At 40.5% G+C, this 18,606-nt stretch overlaps 3 protein-coding genes across 6 annotated transcripts in view; 2 read left to right on the top strand and 1 right to left on the bottom strand.

Annotated features, from left to right (window-relative positions):
* LOC141393505 (uncharacterized) overlaps nt 1-18,606 on the bottom strand; it is a 231,911-nt gene that overhangs the window by 78,286 nt on the left and 135,019 nt on the right. The window lies entirely within an intron of this gene.
* Daxx (Daxx-like protein) lies at nt 2,769-7,604 on the top strand. 4 transcript variants are annotated; one of them, XM_073966522.1, is made up of 4 exons: nt 2,769-3,130; nt 4,136-5,779; nt 5,915-6,143; nt 6,206-7,604. In XM_073966522.1, exons 1-4 carry the CDS (start codon nt 3,089-3,091, stop codon nt 7,153-7,155), a joined length of 2,865 nt encoding a protein of 954 aa, XP_073822623.1. In that variant the 5' UTR covers nt 2,769-3,088; the 3' UTR covers nt 7,156-7,604. The 4 variants fall into 4 exon arrangements, with proteins under 4 accessions (XP_073822623.1, XP_073822624.1, XP_073822626.1 ...); XM_073966523.1 differs by lacking the exon at nt 2,769-3,130 and adding an exon at nt 3,249-3,405; XM_073966525.1 differs by lacking the exon at nt 2,769-3,130 and adding an exon at nt 3,299-3,895.
* Nucleotides 8,768-11,505, top strand: LOC141393506 (uncharacterized). The gene is made up of 2 exons (XM_073966530.1): nt 8,768-11,309; nt 11,369-11,505. The coding sequence occupies exon 1, from the start codon at nt 9,164-9,166 to the stop codon at nt 11,108-11,110; it is 1,947 nt and encodes a 648-aa protein (XP_073822631.1). The 5' UTR covers nt 8,768-9,163; the 3' UTR covers nt 11,111-11,309; nt 11,369-11,505.

The raw sequence follows: 18,606 nt of genomic DNA, 5'->3' as shown, positions 1-18,606 counted from the left end.
CTTCTTTGGCGAAGGCTGTGGGGCTTCTGAAGAGCGAACCCGCTTCACAGATTTCAGCTGTGAACATTTGTTCGTCTTCTCAGAAGTCGATGGTGCCCCAGGCGATCCTCCCTTCATGACTCCCGAACAGCCTGTGAGGGTCTCCGAGACAAATTCTTCCACTTTACCTTTATCCGTCGGGGTAGAATCCGGGTTTGGGACAGTCACCTTCACCAGTTGACTAACCTTACGGAAGCCATTTGGTGTCGGATTATGCCCCTTGTCCTCTTTCAGTCCATTCGGGTTCGGCTTCGGAACGGCTTATGCCGTACTGCTAGATGCAGTAGGCTTCACCTCCACTTTCTTGCTTGTCACCGCAGTCTCTTTCGAGTCTTTGGCTGAAGCAGCGACAGGGCCTGGGAGGCAGATTTTGTCCACCAGGAGTTCACGTCTGGGTGCGTTAGGATAAGTTCTTTCGAACTTCCTAACATACTTCAGCTTACTCTTGATGAAGAAAATCTCCCTCTCCGAATGCGAGTTCGCGTTCCTTTCCACGAACTTGCACAGACACGAAGTCGTACGTTCATAGTGCCTCGTATCTAAAGCCTCTTTGGCGAGTACTGCCTTAGAGTCGGTGTCCGTCGATGAGGTCTTCTGGTGGCATGGTCGGAACAAGCCTCTACAGTTGGTCGAGGAGTTCCCTACTCTGTTTCTCAAGACTGTCCCCTGGGAATAGTAGGTCCCATATCATTGAGCTAAAATGAATCGGTGTGCACTCATTTTTATGAGAGAAGTCTCCCTAGTCCCATCTGGGATTTTTGTGGAACAATTATTATATATTAAACAATGCTGTTAACTAGGCGTTTACACCAGACAGTTTGAAAATTTGAAATGAAAAATATTTTCTTTGTAATATTTTTCATTTGACAGTTTTCTCCTTTATAAAAGTTTACATTTCACATTTTTATAGAAACAGAATTGAGCCCCTGTAGTGCGATTCTCTAACTCATTTTTTGAGTTACCGACAAATGTCCGTAAAATTAAAACGTAAAATTATGAATGAAAAGTTCAAATAAAAGTTGACAACACTGTTGCTATCGGTAGAACTTTACGACTACTTTCTTTTCGTCTCTAACTTACCGAAAAATATCATTAATTACCGAATTTATAAGCATTTTAATTTTACCGATATTTGTCGGTAACTCAAAAAATGAGTAAAACGCTCGGCACATACGGTGCGTTGCGTTAAAACAACCACATGAAAAAAGTGTAAGTGAAGCCAAGTTTTTTGAAAAACAACAATATGTGCTCTGTTCCTTTACGTGCAAGATTCTTCAAGTTTACCACTTTTTACTCGAAAAGCGTTCCTTTACTTCAGACACCATACAATTCATATGCGTGCAGTTTACAACTTATACTACTTTTGCCGGTTTTACCACTTTCAAAAGTAAAGGAACAGACCAATGGCTGACGCATTAAAGTTAAACATAATGTAACTGTTTTGGGACAACGCATGTCCCAACGTGTCACTAAACGGACCGTATGTGCCGAGTGCTTTAGAGAATCGCACTACTGATTTACTAAATTGTCGGTTGTTTTCAACTGTCCATCGGTCGGCCTAAACAATTTTTGAAAAAAATAAGTGAGATAATAACACTGTGCAACATTTTTAAGGTGATCTTGTGCAAACAATTCGAACTGGTTAAATATTGATTTTTTTCAAAGAAATTCTGGACTATATCTTTAAAACCACTGCGAATATTCTTCTGACCTCTGAAGCAAATTTGTAGAATAAAATATTTGGGGAAATAAAGAACTTGAACAACTACATTTATTGCCTCAACTTACAAAATATATGCAAAAATTCCACAATTTTTATACATTCCGCACCGTATCTCTAAAACCGTTAATTTTTTCTGGATATTTTCTTTTGGAAAAATATTCCCTGGAATGTAATACACAACTATTCAGAACATGTCTTTGTTGTAAAATGGCTCTATGCAGAATGTTATTTGTTTCAACTCCCAAAAGTTTAGCCGATACTGACCAGAATTTCAGCAATTATGTAAAATTTTCTATATTTTATAGATTTTGATGCCCTAGATGGAGATTTTCTTAAGTGGTTTTTTCAAAAGATAAGTTCTACTAGTTTAGGGCTACGATATTGCCAAAGACAGCAAGTCCAAATTCCCATTCGTTGCTGAGATAAAGGCCTGGTAAATGCAAAAAGTGTAGATTTAGCGCGCTTTAAATGAGGCCAAAAAATCCGAACTGGATCTAACAGGACAAAACCCTACTTGGGTTTTTATAGTCTAAATATGTACTTTAAAAAAATGCATACTAGAATTTGTTTGCATTTTCAGTGTTGCACAGTGTAATTGAAATGTGTTGAAAACAAAAGAACATGAACAAAAACAAAATACATATGTGAACGTAAACAAAAAGAAATCGACGATTTTCATTCATAATTTTACAACTGTTTTTGCAGTTTTCTGGGCGCCTAAGTCACACAGGCAAGTTTTGGCGGAATTGCAAAGAGGCTCTGGCATTCCTTTATAAATTGACATTTTGAAAGCAAGCCAAGCAAGCAAAGAGCTGATTCTGTTTCTACTTTTACTGATCTAAATGAACGTTCGTTCGTTTCACGCATTCGTTCTCTTGAGCCGGAACGACACATCTATATATTTCACCCATTCTCTCCAAAAATATTTTAGAAGTCTGGCATCTCTTATCAGAATCCGAGTATTCGGTTCAACACGCAAAAAGTACGAATGTGATACATCTGTGAAATAAACAAAATCCCTCGACCAAAGTCATTTCACATGTGTTTTTGCGCTCTCTCAAAGAATTTATTTGTGGAAAAGATGAAAGGAAAAAGCCATAAATACCAATTATTCGACTTCGTATGCAGATAATCGTCAACGTCGTCGTAGTAGTTTTTGTGAGAAGAGGTTGAATGTGTGTAAAAATTACCGCCCGCCCGTCATAAAGAAAAAATAAGGAATACTAAGAAATTAAAAAATTCTATTTATTTCGAATTCCTTGGCAACAAGCAACAAATTCTTGATTGTAAAAATAAAAAGGCAATTTCTCGGGCTTCGGAAAAAGAATGAGTTCGATTATTGTGCTCGATTCATCTGACGAGGATGAGGTAAAAAGAATAAAGTTTTAAGAAAATGAATGAAAAAAGAAAAAAAAGCTTAATGTGAGTTGGCGTTGTGTGTGTGTTTTCTCGGGTTGTTTGTATAGGTGTGCTGACACAAAATGATTACTTTTTTTACCCACAATGTACTTACTAGCGCGGAGAGTAAGACACTAGTGATGTAAAATTCAAATATTGGAGACCAACTCTTAATGGTGTTGTGAAATTGCAAATCAAAACAAAACACAATAAAGCAGAGTCAAAAGCAATGAATTGGGATGAAGGCAAATAAAAATCGTTGTTAGAATTTTTCAATTAATGCTTTTTTATATTAATACGAATAATAGTGCTAATATTGCGGAAAAATTGTTGCATCTTTATCGAGTACTTTTAATGGTCGTAAACAATAATTTCCACATCACTAATCTCTCTTTTGCAAAAGTCTACACAAAAATGTATAAAAACAAAACATGTAAAAAGACTTGTTTTGTTGTTGTGTGCGTGTATTTGAGCGAATATGTCAGTGTGCATCTCATACATATTTCCAACATATACATTGGCGGCTGCCGGAGTGTGACCGACCGACCGTGTATATCTTTGCTTTTTGCAGTATTTTACTTTTTGTTGTTAATTACTCTCTCTTGAGTACAGTTTACACCAAAAATGCTATTGAATAACACGCAATTAGATTAATAGACAGTCGCTGACGAATAAATCGAATCGAATTTGAAGAAAATAGAGAAGAGCCGAAAAGTCTCCACAAACTTAACAGAGGTCTGTTAAATGATGGGTTCCCGCGTTTTATTTTAACAGGGATGTGTAGGGAATTACAAATAATAATGCAAAGAAAATATCAAAACAAAAATATTTAAATATACTCATACCAATAAATCCTCATGAAGAAGATTTACCCGGCAAAAGGTTCTAATGCAAACGGCGGTTAACTTCGATTAATTGTTTAACGAAGATATTCAAAAATGTGATCAACTTTTTATTTTTTAATTTTTTTTGCAGAGCCCTCCAAAAAAGTCCAGCTTAACAACTTCGCCAGAAATCTCTATTCCATCGAAAACACAAACAAAAAATGCAAAACAAAGGACAATTCCTAGTGGGATAACCATCACCCAGCGTCAAAATCCCCAGGCACCAGGTCTCAAAGTTCCAAACAATCCGATAATTCAATACCCGTCGTCTGGAAACATTAATCATGCTATTACAAGTATCATTAATGATGAGCGGCAAATACCAACGCAGGGCAGCAGTTTGGCTGCCCAGATTACAAGAAAACGAAAGACGCCTACTCCACCACAAGGTATGTCCCGATTGGCTGCAAAATCATTCGCCAACATGAGTGTTACGAATATAATGTCTCCTGCTGCCGCCGCTACTACTATGGCCCCTTTACCACCAATTATGCCAATGATATCCGGCGTTCATTCAGGCGCTGGTGCACAAACGTTATCCCACAATATAGCAGCTTTTGGGGGACTGAACGATCCAATGGTTATGAATCCCATGTTCCATGCTAATTTGCCTCCAAATACCACTATCACTGCTCATCCTAATTTAAATCATAATAATTTAAACAATAATTTTAAAATACATTTGCCTCCGAAGCCCGTGACTACACCTTCACCTGCCGCATCTCCTTCTGCACCAAAAACACCTTCTCCTTCTCAAATAGTTGGACCTTCTACACAAAGGCGCAGCGGCGAAAAATCGTCAAAACGTGCGAAACTAACAACCGTGTTAAAATCCTCGGATGAAGCTTGGCAGCAGCAACGAAATAAGATCCAATTGTCAAACGAAAAACAAAACGACGATGTTATAGAATTGACTATGCACTCGCCTACATCGCTGTCAAGGCAACACAGTTCATTGACTTCATCGAAATCATATAAATCTCCAACGTCCAAAACAAAATCGGATGATGTTTTGGATCTTACAGATAGCCCCGAAAGGAATGCCGCGACAACTGTAATTAACTTAACTGATACCTTGCCCACAACAAGTCACCCAGAAAAAAATCATATTAATGGAGAGGACACTCCTGTGGCAAAGGATCACACAAATAATAACAAAGAAACTAAGATCAAGCCTCCGTCCAGATCCCCGCTAGAGCCTGAATACGCTGAGCTCATAAAAGTTTGTCGGGATGCAGATAAATCCGACGACATGGAAAAACTCATAAAAACCAAGCTCATCAAATACTACTATGAAGTTCATGAGGATTTTGTAAAATCGAAAAGTTTTCGAAAAAGTATACGAAAGGTTGTGGAAGCAATACGCGCTGAACCAGACTTAGTTTACTATAACTTAAAGACTATTGTAGAAGAACTTAAAGCGAGGCGTAAGGCAAAGGTCGTTGAACCACCGCCTACATTACAAGAGAAAGGAGAAGAAAAAATGACTGTTGCAGATGATGCTAAAGCGCCACAATCATTACCAACAACTTCATTAGCAAGCACAGCAGAAGTTGCAACACCAACACATATTTCCACGGGCAATAAAAAATTAGATGAGCAAATCAAAAAGTTGAATAAGGCGCTTTATGTTTTAACTAAGCGAATTGAAGTCCTCGAAGAAACTGCAGTAGATTGGGATGACGACGACTCTAGTTTTCTTCAAGTCGAGCGTTTTAAAAAGAGAGCATGCCAGGTAATTCCTTCAGCTATTGTATATGGCATAAATGATATCACTAAAAAATTTAAACACTTTGTTTTCAGATATATTGCAAAGCTTACTAAGATTTATTAAAAAGAGATTCCTTAACCGATTTAATTTTCTTTTTAGATTTACGAAAAAATTTGTGATCTAACTGGTGAAAGCAAAAATGCACGCAGATTGGTAAAGAAGCCCATAAAATTCAACGAAACTCGCATACCACAATTTAATAAAACCCTGCAGGCGTTCATAAATCGCACAAAGGAGTTTCCAGATTACTTTGATGTGCTAAGAATGTTGGAGCACTGCAACAGAACATATAATCTGGGATTAGTTAACTTTGAGATGAAAAATATTGGTGAGATTGTGATCAGTCGCGGTTTACATAGTTTACTAATGTTATTTTCTTTTAATGTTTAGCTGAAGACGCCTTCATTAAAGTGGGGAAACTTTTGCAATCTAGGCGAAAGGCAGAACTGTATGAAACCGTAACACACTATGGCGGCAATTCCAAAGATCCTGCTTTAGCTGATCCAGTGTTAGCAGCTAAATTAAGTGAAAATCAGAAAAATCATAAGAAAATAAGTGAAATTTTGGAAAAATATGCACGCAAACAAGACATGCCAGATGAGGATGATGAAGAGAGCAAGGCTGAAAATAAAGAACTAAGCGAAGAGAATGAGGAATCTACGACAAGTAATTCAAATGAAAAAGATTCCAATGACATTTCAGAAGAAATGGCAGAAAGTACCAAACTAAAATTAGATGAAAATGATGAGAAAGATAAAAGTAAAACGGTTGTATCTGCTGCAGATGAGAGTGAAGACGATGAGGATGAAGAAGATGACGATGAAGAGGTGAATCTTGAAGAACAAGTAGAAACATTAGCCAATGGAGAAATATCTGAAAATGAATCGGAGAATGAAAATAATTCAACTTTAGCTAAAGACAACACTGTGATTGAAAAGGAAGAATTGGTGAAATCTCTTGGAGAACCAAAGGAAGTAGGCGATTTGATTTCACAAAAAGACATCACAATTAATAACAATATAAATATATATCAAGATATAAATGTAAACAATAATAATCTGGAAAATACAGAACAGAAGACTGCCTCGAATAGAAATGATATAAACTGTGTATCTCCACCAAACGGCAAGCTTAAGGAATTGGATAGCCGCGAAATTTGTAGCACCAATACCAGCCCATCAACCACTACTGCAACCGCTGATTTTAAGATTGTATCTGTTTCTAGTCTAGATAATGACATTTTATCATTTAAAGGCAACGGTGGCCCCAGTAAAATATCCGTAGATGGAGCTACGACAAAGGCTTTGGAGGAAATTGTAATATCCGATGAAGAATCATAGTGTTTACTAGATTTGAGTATTCCCAAACTATTGTAGTCACCTTTCCAACCTAAATTGTAAAGCTTAGTTTTCATCCCACACCTACTAGGTACATATATCACATTTAGAATATAATTCCTATATTTGTATATATCTGTCTAAATTTAATATTGTGTTCTTATTTTGTACATATTCCTAATGTTTAAATTCATTATAATAAATTTAAGAGTGATTAAATTAAGCGGTAATTGTATGTATTTTTATCATGTGTTGTAAATAGTATTACAATATGTAATTACCAATGAAATCTTATATATTAAGTCAAATAATATTCAAGGCAAATATTTTATATTGTTTTGTGTATAAACAACACAAGAAAATTGCAGCGTTAAGTCGAGAGATCTGTCAAAGCTGAATATAAATAAAATTTATATTTTCTAAACATTTCATCATCGTCAAATATATATACATATACTGTTGTTTAATTTGGTTTTAGACGTTTAGAAATTAATATTTGAGAAAGCTTTTATTTAATTTATTTCCAAATATACATACATACATTGATCTATTTTAGCAATTGATTCATTCGTTTATTTTATTACTGATTCCTTGATATTAAAAGAGCAATTAATGATCAAATAATCCACAATACAGTACGTTTCGATTTTCAAAACCCACTATGTTGTAAATGTCAAATAAAACTCAATGGAGTTTTGACGAGCATTATTTGAAGTATGTATATCAATTGACATTTGAAATCCTGTCGATTTCGTAAATCAAAACGTACTATGAGAGGCCCCCCAATTCAACAAAAAAGAAATATATGGTCTGCTCCAGAACTGCAAGAATCAACTAATTTTGACTATTCTTTTTTTCGAGGTCATAAAGGAAAAGTTGTTATCGTAGTAAAAATTCTTGCAGGTTCTGTAACATGCATATACATACATATATTAAAATAGTATATTCAGCTTTTAAAAAAAAATAACTTTTGCTGGGCAGCAAAAAGTTTGCATCCGCGGATGCAGTTGAATCACTACAAGTGTACAGTACAAGTGCCGTTGGAGTACATCTTTTTCTATGAATTCACTTATCCCAGCACACAGCTAGGATGCACTCCATTTTCGATCCAAATCACAGTTTTGATGTAGTGTTTTGGATTGAATTTAAAGGCACTCTTCGGATTGCATTTTTAGTCAGTCTAAAGATGCAATAAAAATGCAAGCCATTGCGAGATATCCCAGAATAAATAAACTGCATTTATTATTTGTGTAAAGCAATAATACAAAGAACTTTATTATATAAACACAAATTAAAAAAGTTTCCATTAAATGCAATCACATTTGAGCTTACTTCCTCCGTTCCCGATTTAATTATTTCATCATCCATTTCATAAAGTTTTACAAAAGATAGCCAAAATATGCGAAACAAATGGGCCGATTCCGTACAGCGAGGCGAGTCGTATCGCGTTGCCAGTTGCAATTTTTCCATTACGTATGGCAAAAGTCGCACGACGACGTCAAATTTTGTCGCCGTAATGTTCATTTTCCGGCGACAACAAATTAGCTGTCGCCGTTCATTTTTACTAACGAATAAAAATAAAAAAAAAAATAAAAATAACTTGTTTTCCCCCGCCGGGGATAACAATCTTGAAGCGATGCGGGGGCTAGACGTCACATCTTCTCATTTGACTTCTTGTAGTGTTGAACTGGGAGGCTGTGATCGACCAAAGGTTATCCACTCTCTGTCACGCACCAATTTAGTGCACTGGAATTCAAAGTGTATCTCTGGATTGAGTGACATATATTTGGTAGCGATCTCCTACCAAAGTAATTGTGAGATCCCCTAACACCGGGGTGTTATGCGACCTCGTGCTCATCGGTGTTCTCAAGGTTTGCAGTTAGGGTACCAACTGTATTCGAACGGAGCCTCGCTGATACCTGGGTACCTCAGCGAGTAGTCAGTGCCCTAGTCATGGTAGTGGAGGGCTATGCCATGTCCGTCTTCAGTTCCCCCATAAACTCATCTACTTATGGATAAAGAATTTAATATAAAAACAAACAACCCCAATTCCGATACACCCTCATCATCGACCATGGCTATGAACCCGGACAATGTTGCACCTCGTGCGAATAATCAATCCCTGGGCGGGGACGTTGATAGAACGACAGTGGACAGTGTGAACGACGCCATCAATAAGCAGAGCAGGGAATTGCTCGAGCTCCTGAGGGACAGCGATAGTCTCCGACTAAGTCAGGAGAGCCCCCCTCCATGGGACTGGGAGAGTTGGGAGGATGATGAGATGGATATTACAATTATCCCATCTCAATCATCCACCGCTACTCTCTCTCGTGCACTGGAGAGCTCCAACCTTACGGTCGGGGATCCGGCTCCCTCGGGGGCTGAAGTGTCGGTCGATTCCGATAAACCCCCCCTAAACAGGCAAGATGCCTTGGTGGAGGATGCTTTGGAGGAGGATACGACGACGGCCTCTCCAAAGTCTCCCTCAACCAAAGCCAATAAATCTCGGCAGAAAAAAGATAGATACAACTATCGTAGAGCTGTCTTCTACTGCCAGAGGTTTATTGGCAAAGACCCTTCCGAGGTGACCCAGTCGGAATTTAGGGAAATTGGCCTGAAGATCCGATTTGTGAGGCGTTTCGAACGGAAATACCCTCACATTGAAAAGATCTTCCTGCCAATCGACCAAATTCCGACCCCTGTCGAGGCTGCAGTCTCCAGCCCAGCGGCTGAGACAAAGGCAACCTCTACAGGGAAAAATGCAAATCCGGTGCTGTCAAACTGCTCGAGCCCTTTGCGGACGTCCTTGACGACCGCGGTAGGATCGAGCAGGTTGGCTCCACCGGCCCCGAAAACGACGGAACGCAAGGGAAACACTGGTGTGATCCCTTCCGTTTCGAAGTTGGCGCAGGGAAGATCGCAGCCACAAGCTAGACAGCCGCCAAAGGTACCGCCTATGTCGACTGTCTCGTCGGTGGCTGCCATCGGACCCGCCGGGGTAAAGAAAGGTGCGGATCTAGTAGGGGCGACTGTGCAGAGGACTGGGCAACAGACCACTGTTAAGCCATCGTCACCTGCTAGACCTCACCCTTCTGATGTGAAGGGCGGTGCTGGCACTGTGAAAGGCCATGGGGTGGTGGCGGGAGATGGACCATCGACCTCTAAGCAGAGCGGATACTCAAGGACATCTGCGCAGGAATGCGTTAAGAGGGTCAGGTCCTCTGAGGATCCGCATCCTGTTGCCAAGAGGGTGGTGGATCGTCGACCGACCAACCTAATGGACCCGCGCTCACAGGGGACCGGTCATATGAAGACAGTAGGGGCTCAACCTGGGAGGGCCAGTAAAGCTGACCCAAGTCCGATGCCCTCACGGTCTTCAAATGACAGGACACCGAAGCCAGCGAGCCTAGAAGGCGTGATCGCCCCGGAGAATCTCCGTGTGGCAATCATCAATAAGGCTGATCTGGATGGGAGGATCAGCGATACGCACTGGATCGCAGTGGAACGCCTTCTCCGGAAGGCCATCACCTCCGATGAGGTTGACGCCGGCAAGACCGGCTTCGGCAGGGCGGTTATCCAAAGGGGAATCAGAATCCTCTATTGCCAGGATGAGGAGTCGAGAGACTTCCTCATCCAGTTGATAGAGGGTGCTGGTGACCTCTGGGACGGCTGCATGCTGGCTGCTGTCCCTGTTGACGAGATACCCAGGAGGAGTGTAGCCACAACGTGGGTGCCTCCTCCTGACTCTGATGCAGGGGAAGTAGTCAAGATGCTGAGGAAGCAGAACCGGGGCCTTTCTGTGGATGGCTGGAGGCTCCTCAAGCACTTTAAGGAGAGAGACGGCATGGTGATGCGATTCACCATAGATGATGAGAGTGCGGACTACATCAGAGACTGTGGGGGAGTGCTGTTTTTCGGGTCCGGAGGACTTCGGTTCCGGCTCTCGAAGTCGCAGTAAGGTAGTTCAGCAGCATGGCCTTCGGGTGCTGCAGATCAATCTGCATCACTGTAAGGCTGCGGCTGCTGAACTCCTTCTCTCCCTCACAGACTCTGCAGTAGATATTGCTTTGGTCCAGGAACCCTATTTGTATAAAAATAGGGTTTCTGGACTAAACAATGAGCACTTCTCATTATTCTATACGAATAATGGAGACAAGGTAAGAACCTGTATTGTAGCTAGGAAAAGTCTAAACCTTATTCAACTCTACAATTACAGTGATGGCGATACGACTGTAGTGAGGCTAGACGAAGTTACCGGTAGGGCTTTAGTTCTGGCCTCGGTCTACATGCCGTATGAGGCTCCCGACCCACCTAGCGGATTGGTGCGCAAACTAGTGGAGGAGACGACGGGCAGATGCAGGTTGGTGATGGGCTGCGATGCAAATGCACATCACTTCCACTGGGGAAGTAGAGACACCAATGCGAGAGGTGAGTCCATATTCGATTTTATTTTAGCTAATAATCTACGAGTATGTAATAGGGGTAACACTGCCACCTTCCATAATAGGGTAAGGGAGGAGGTTATTGATCTCACCCTTACAAATATGGAAGATACAGCCATAGTGGACTGGAGGGTATCGGAGGAGTGCTCCTTTTCAGATCACAGAGCGATACACTTTCAAGTCCACCATGGAAGTAAAAGGCAACCGCCTCATAGGAATCCAAGGAGGACAAACTGGGAAATCTACAGCTCCCTCGTTTCCTCGAGGTTGTGTGAGTTCCCTGAACCACGCACAACGGAGGAAATAGATGGCCAAGTTGCAGATCTCACGCGTGTCCTCCAGGGTTGTTATGAGAAGTCTTGCCCATTATCTTATCCTGGTAGGAGAACTCAACCAGTCTGGTGGAACAACGAGCTAGCAAAGCTTAGGAAAAATAGCAGGAAAGCCTTTAATAAAGCTAACAGCACCAAATCTGATACCGATTGGAACCTCTACAGAGAGAGTTTCAATCGGTATAAAAGTGAAATCAGGAAAGCTAAGAGAGACTCGTGGAAAAGCTTTAGTGAATCCATAGAGGGGGTTAATGCAGCAGCGAGATTTCGTAAGGTGATCTCGAAGGACCCTAAACCCTTTGGGAGCATCAAACGGGATGACGGTACCTGGACTAACTCCGCTCTAGAGACTCTAGATCTGTTGACAGGAACACATTTCCCCGGAAGTGAGGATGCCAGCTCGAGTACACCTTGTGTGGACAGAAGCAGGACCCGCACTCCGGGGGAAGTGGCTCTTGTCAATAGATTAATAAGCCACCACAAAATCTCATGGGCGATTAGTACTTTTCAGCCATATAAGTCTCCTGGACCTGATGGAATCATTCCAGCGATGCTTCAGAACGCACCGACTGTTTTGATAACCATTCTTCAGAAGATTTTTAGGGCTTGTTTACTACTATCGCACATACCGGCACTGTGGAAAGAGGTAACAGTGACCTATATTCCCAAAGCTGGGAAACCAAGTCACTCACTGCCGAAGGACTACAGGCCGATTAGCCTTTCCTCCTTTCTCTTAAAGACTTTGGAAAGGTTGTTAGACTTAGAAATTAGAACTTTCTTCAGACGAGACCTTATTAGCGAATCACAACACGCTTATATTAAAGGGAAATCAACAGAAACAGCGCTACATTGTGTCGTGGGTTATATAGAGAAGAATATGGTTGAATCGAATTTCACCTTGGCTGCCTTTCTGGATATAGAGGGTGCCTTTAACAACGTGAAACTCGAATCGATCCACTCCTCTCTTGAATCGCTGGGTGTCCCCCCTATCCTAATAGATTGGATTGACAGCATGCTTAGAAGCAGGCTTATCAATTCAAATATTGGGGAGAGCTCCATTAGGAGATCTGTCACCAGAGGCACACCGCAGGGGGGAGTCCTATCGCCCTTGCTCTGGCTACTGGTGATAAATGGGATACTCAGGGAATTCGACAATCTAGGAACTAAGGTAGTTGCTTATGCGGATGATGTGGTCATCCTGATTAGCGGGAAATTTCTGTCCACATTGTCTGATTTAATGCAAAGAGCACTTGCCAAACTCTCACGCTGGGCTCACACCAATGGACTTGGCGTGAATCCGGCAAAGACAGAGCTGGTGCTCTTTACTAGAAAAAGAAAGACAGCCGAGTTCGTTCCACCAACACTAGATGGAGTGCAGCTAAATCTTTCTACGGAGGCGAAGTACCTGGGAGTGATTCTTGACCATCAACTTAGATGGAAAAGGAACACGGAGGAGCGCACTAAGAGGGGTCTAATTGCACTCTATTCTTGCAAGAACTCAATAGGTAGGAGCTGGGGTCTGAGACCACATATCATACACTGGTTGTTCTTGACAGTGGTATGCCCCATTTTGACCTATGGGTGTCTTGTTTGGTGGCAGGCCCTGAATAGCAAGTCCAATTTGTCCAGGTTAGCTACTGTGCAAAGATCTGCTTCAGTTCTTATTACAGGAGCAGTGAGAAGCACCCCTCAAGCGGCACTGAGTGCAATACTGAACATCCAGCCACTGGACATTTCTGTTCAGTATCTAGCATCCCGTAGTGCCTTGAGGCTCAAGGAGCTTAATCTTTGGCGATCCTCTGGGTCTGGACATGCTAGTATCTTACACCAGCTCAGCGGTCTGATCGGACTCAGTGACGTAGGGAGTGTAACTGACTACATTTCGCCTTCGCTGGATTTCGATGCAGCGAAGGTCTCTATCCCTGACAGAAGTGAATGGGAGCATGGCAGGCCACTACCCGATAGCCTCTCCATCTTTACTGATGGTTCTAAGATGGCTGAAGGTACTGGAGCGGGGGTGTACTGTGAGGAGTTGAACATTAGGCGTTCATATAAACTCAATACAAATTGCAGTGTTTTTCAAGCGGAAGTCTTCGCAGTATTGAAGGCCCTGGAATTGGTAGTAGGACTGACGGATCAAGTAGGTAGGACAGTCACAGTCTACGTAGATAGTCAGGCTGCCCTTAAGGCGCTTGGGTCATATACTATCAAATCTAGGATCGTTCAAAATTGTAGGTCCACCTTAAAAACATGTAATTTAAGCGTAAACCTTTGTTGGGTGCCAGGACACTGCAATGTTGAAGGAAACGAGATTGTTGACGAATTAGCAAGGCGTGGTTCCCAGTCCCCTGACCTTACGGTAGAGGAATATGTCAGGCCACCGCTCTGCTACTTCCTCGGCAAACTCAGTCAGTTCTATGCAGAGAAAACCGTAAGAATTTGGCAAGACGCACCTGGTTGCAAGGTGTCGAAGTCAATCTGGCCGGCAATCTCAGGGCGTAGAACTGCGTCCCTTCTCTCACTATGCAAGTCGGAAATCAGAATAGCTACAGGGGTCATTACTGGCCACTGTAGAATAAGATCTTTGACATGTAAGTGGGATGATAATAACATTGAGTACTGTAGGTTATGCGAGGATGAGGAGGAAACGGAGACAATCGAACACCTTTTATGTAGATGTCCTAGACTGATGGCCAAAAGGCATAGACTATTTGGTGCACATGTGATTGACTCTCTATCTTACTTCTCCTCTATTGACCCTACTATCCTGGTGGTTTACTGTAAGAGTCTAAAGTGGCTCTGGGGCGGGTCAGAACAGGCTTAACACAGTCTAGGAAAATAATCTCTTTCTCTTCTTCTTAAAACAATCTGTTACTCTCCTTTACAAATACTCACTCTTCTTATTCTTTTCTCTTTTGTCTTATCATTTTCACCTTCCCTCCTTCCCATCTTTCCACCTAATCCACAATCTCCTCCCACATAGCTCACCATATCATCATAAACAGCCTGCATCATCATCTGCAGGCCTACAGCACCGTTCAGAATATAATCTGCAGTCTCACAACATCATACAGAATCGCTCACAACAAGGAACACATCACACCATCTGCACTCACGCACCACCGTATACCGTATGCACAAATCACCATATACCCATCAGTCACACAACACCATAATCTGTAGTCACGCAACATTATGCAGTCTCGCCAATAACAAGAATCGCATCACACTTTCCACTACACATCAACATCATCAGCACTCACACATCACCACATAGCAGCATCTAATATCATCTCATCCATAGTCCACATTGAATCTTCCCTTCAACACTATCCATCATCCATCCATAAAATCCACAACCGCACACTTTATCATCATCAACAGCCTTGTATCAACATATGCACCATTCAAAACATACATCATAACTCATGACTCCTGTACACCATCATCACCACACGTAACATCAAATAACAAATCCATAATAATAAACAACATATCACACTTCTACTTCACACCATCACCTACTATGTACACTTCACCATACAGCAGCATCTATTATCACTTCATCAAATACGACATATATACTTCAATAGTCAGGATGATCACAATGGACCTCAAGGTCTCCGAGTGGAGTGGCTGCCAGCACGGCAGCTGCGCATCCTAAACCTAACCTAACCTAACCTGTTATCGACGATTATTTTCTATGGCATTTTTTAAATTTTGTCGCAGAGACGATAGACGACGCGACATGACTCGCTGATGCTGATTTGTTTTCATTTTATATATTTTTTTTTCGTTCGGTCCCACGCCACTCATACCCGCCCCACCCGATGGGGGTACACCCCATAGACCGGACTATGGAGGGTTAGTAGAATGATGGGATGACCGGCTACAGTAATAGTAAAAAAGTATATACATATACACTAAAACTAATTATAATAAGGTTAGATGAAGAAGTACTAAATCACAAATCGTGCATACGTGTCTGGCACTCACTACATACGCATAATAGCAGGTCAATTAACATAAGACGACTTTCATAAGGGGGGAGCGGTACAGATGTATTCCAAAATAAGCCGCGGAGAGCAAACAAAAGGAATTGACTTTGAACAGATTCAATTTTATCTGAATAACACTTATAAGAAGGACTGCATATAATACAGCCATATTCTAAGACCGGACGAACCAAGCTAACGAATAGACGTTTGGTCACGTAAGGATCCTGAAATTCTTTGGACCATCGCTTAATAAATCCCAATAATGACTTGGCTTTATTAACACAGGATTCAATATGAAGATGAAATCTTAGTTTATTATCCAAGATTACACCAAGATCAACGAAAGACAAAACATTTTCTAATTTGTATGAACCAACATGGTATTCAGTGCAGATATGTTGAGTCCTATATAGTGAAAGCTTTTTACATTTTTTAAGATTTAAGGACATTCCATTGACGCCACACCAGTTAGCTAAAGAATGTAAATCAAATTGTAATTGAAGTGAATGGCTTGAAGTTTTTATTTGATGGAACAATTTAACGTCGTCAGCCATGGTAGCACAGGAAAAGGTAGCAGCAATACCCAGCTGACTGAACTGGGTTGTAGTGTTTTTGTCAAATTTCATATGACATTTTATACATTTATTTCTATTTCGATGTACATTAGGGACATATATTTTTTGAGAAAAAAATATATCATTCGGAAAAAACCATTTCCCAGAAAGACTTCTTCATATCAATGATATGTAACCTCCTCCAAGTTCGAACGATAAGCCGCGCAGTAAATCACCGCTTGTAGAGGCGATACAACGTTTGTTAATATGTGAGGTATTTTGTTAAAATTTAAAAAATAAACCCCTGATAAACATGTGCTTTTTTGATTTCTAAAACAAAACATTGAAACAGCTTCTCCTTTTTCTATGAATTTCCAGCGACCCCAAACTTTTCTGCAAGAGCTCTACTTTCTGCGAGAATTTATGCGTTTAGTGGAATGATGTGGAACCATAAAAATTGAAAATGTAACGAATTTTCATTCATGTTTTCCAAAATATTCAGCCAAATGTGAAAAATTATTAGTTTTTTTAAATTCCAATAATTTATAGACATTTCCTTGTTTTGTTTACAAATACAACTGGCAGTAACAAATTCCTTTGTGGTTGTTGTTCGAGTTGTATTTGTTGTAGTATTAACTTTACCTTGTATTTGTTCTACCATGGTCGCCAGCGTACCTACAATGAAAATTTGACAAAAGACAATTTATTTTCAACAGCATTGCCATATTAAAATTGCTAAATTCATTATAAATTCAATTTGATTTTGTGCATTTAAAATGGGGATAATGCCCAAAGTAATTTGTGGGTCTATCTTGTATTGCCACTAAACTTGAGTTGCGTTGTCAGTTGCCTGCGCGACTGAGACGAAATGTTGTACCATTAATGTTAACTCAACTGGGTGGTCGATAAACATGTTATCGATCAGTGTTTTTTCAAACTAGCGACCTCTATTCGCAAAAAAAAAAAAATTAAAATAATTGCGCTTTGGATAACTCTTTTGTGTATTCTGGACAATATTTTAATATTTTGGCTGAGTTTTCGAGCAAATTTGGAAAACAACCCAAGATTGAAATATAACCTGCCTATTGAATCTTCGGATCGTCAAGTTTTATTTGCTGTCCCAAAAAATGATAAGTTCGGTCGAATTATTTTTTGATGATGAAGAAAATATACAGGACATTGCATCTATTAGAAGAAATTTGAGGGACAAGTCGAATCCATTGGAATTGCCATCTGCATTGTAAATTATTGCAGGTTTAAGGTGTATTTTCGATTGCCAAAGGATGCCGTAGTTTACGTTGTGGAAACGTTAAAGGATGACTTCAAAGTAAGTTACAGATCAATCTTTGAGGACGGAAGTTTCTAAAAGTCCCATGATTGATTTCAACAATTGCATGGCTCAATCTACATTGTCGAGAGTATTGAAGGAAGTTGTCCACTTGATAGAGGACAAATTGTGCCAAAATTGGATCGTTTCGAAGTTGACAGTGGAGGAAAAAAGACAAAATAAAAACCATTTTTATTCATAAACGAAATTCCCTGGTGTAGTTGGCTATATAGATGCAGCACATGTTATGGGTCCAAAGGAGGATGTTCGTCATTTGTACTTAAACGGAACCTACTGTATTTGTCACCAAATTCATTTGCAAAAGATTTGCTGCTGTCCGCTCCAAAGGCGATAAATTCACTTATTGTGATGGACCACCACCAGTGTCGTTGAAGTTTATTTTATTTTGAGGCATTTTCTTTTTCAACTTTGCTCTAAAATGAATCCAGACTCTGCCACTCTTCAGGTGTTCGTGTTGGAGGTTCATGGCTGTTTAAACTGTCCGAAATGGACCTCCACGCTTCATCCGCTGTGGCTTTGGTTTCACCAAAACTCCCGAACTCCTCGGGCTAAGTTTGGATTTTCACTCAGTTTATCAATTAATATTTCGAACTGTTGCTTTGTCGTTATTTTCACCATATTGATACACAAAATTAATTAATGATGCAAAGAATCAATAATTGTTAACAAAATGTTTATTTTTCCTTCTATTTTACTTCTTGTTTCTTCGAAAATGTTCACTGCAACTGAAAATTGGTGGTTGCTGAAAAACAGCCGCTTCGTCAACTGAGATTCGCAACT

The sequence above is a fragment of the Musca autumnalis genome, unplaced genomic scaffold (assembly GCF_047663935.1).
Source record: "Musca autumnalis isolate F117 unplaced genomic scaffold, ASM4766393v1 scaffold_2, whole genome shotgun sequence".
NCBI classification, from domain to species: Eukaryota; Metazoa; Arthropoda; class Insecta; order Diptera; family Muscidae; genus Musca; species Musca autumnalis.
The sequence above is the reverse complement of the archived record's forward strand: the minus strand, read 5'-3'. Positions and strand labels throughout refer to the sequence as shown.

Excerpts from the sequence above, each read along its gene's own strand:
- Daxx (XM_073966522.1), top strand. The coding sequence starts at position 3,089 with ATGAGTTCGATTATTGTGCTCGATTCATCTGACGAGGATGAG. Across the intron at positions 5,780-5,914 it reads TTAAAAAGAGAGCATGCCAG|ATTTACGAAAAAATTTGTGA; the intron begins GTAATTCCTTCA and ends TTTTCTTTTTAG. Across the intron at positions 6,144-6,205 it reads CTTTGAGATGAAAAATATTG|CTGAAGACGCCTTCATTAAA; the intron begins GTGAGATTGTGA and ends TTTAATGTTTAG.
- LOC141393506 (XM_073966530.1), top strand. The coding sequence starts at position 9,164 with ATGGATAAAGAATTTAATATAAAAACAAACAACCCCAATTCCGATACA.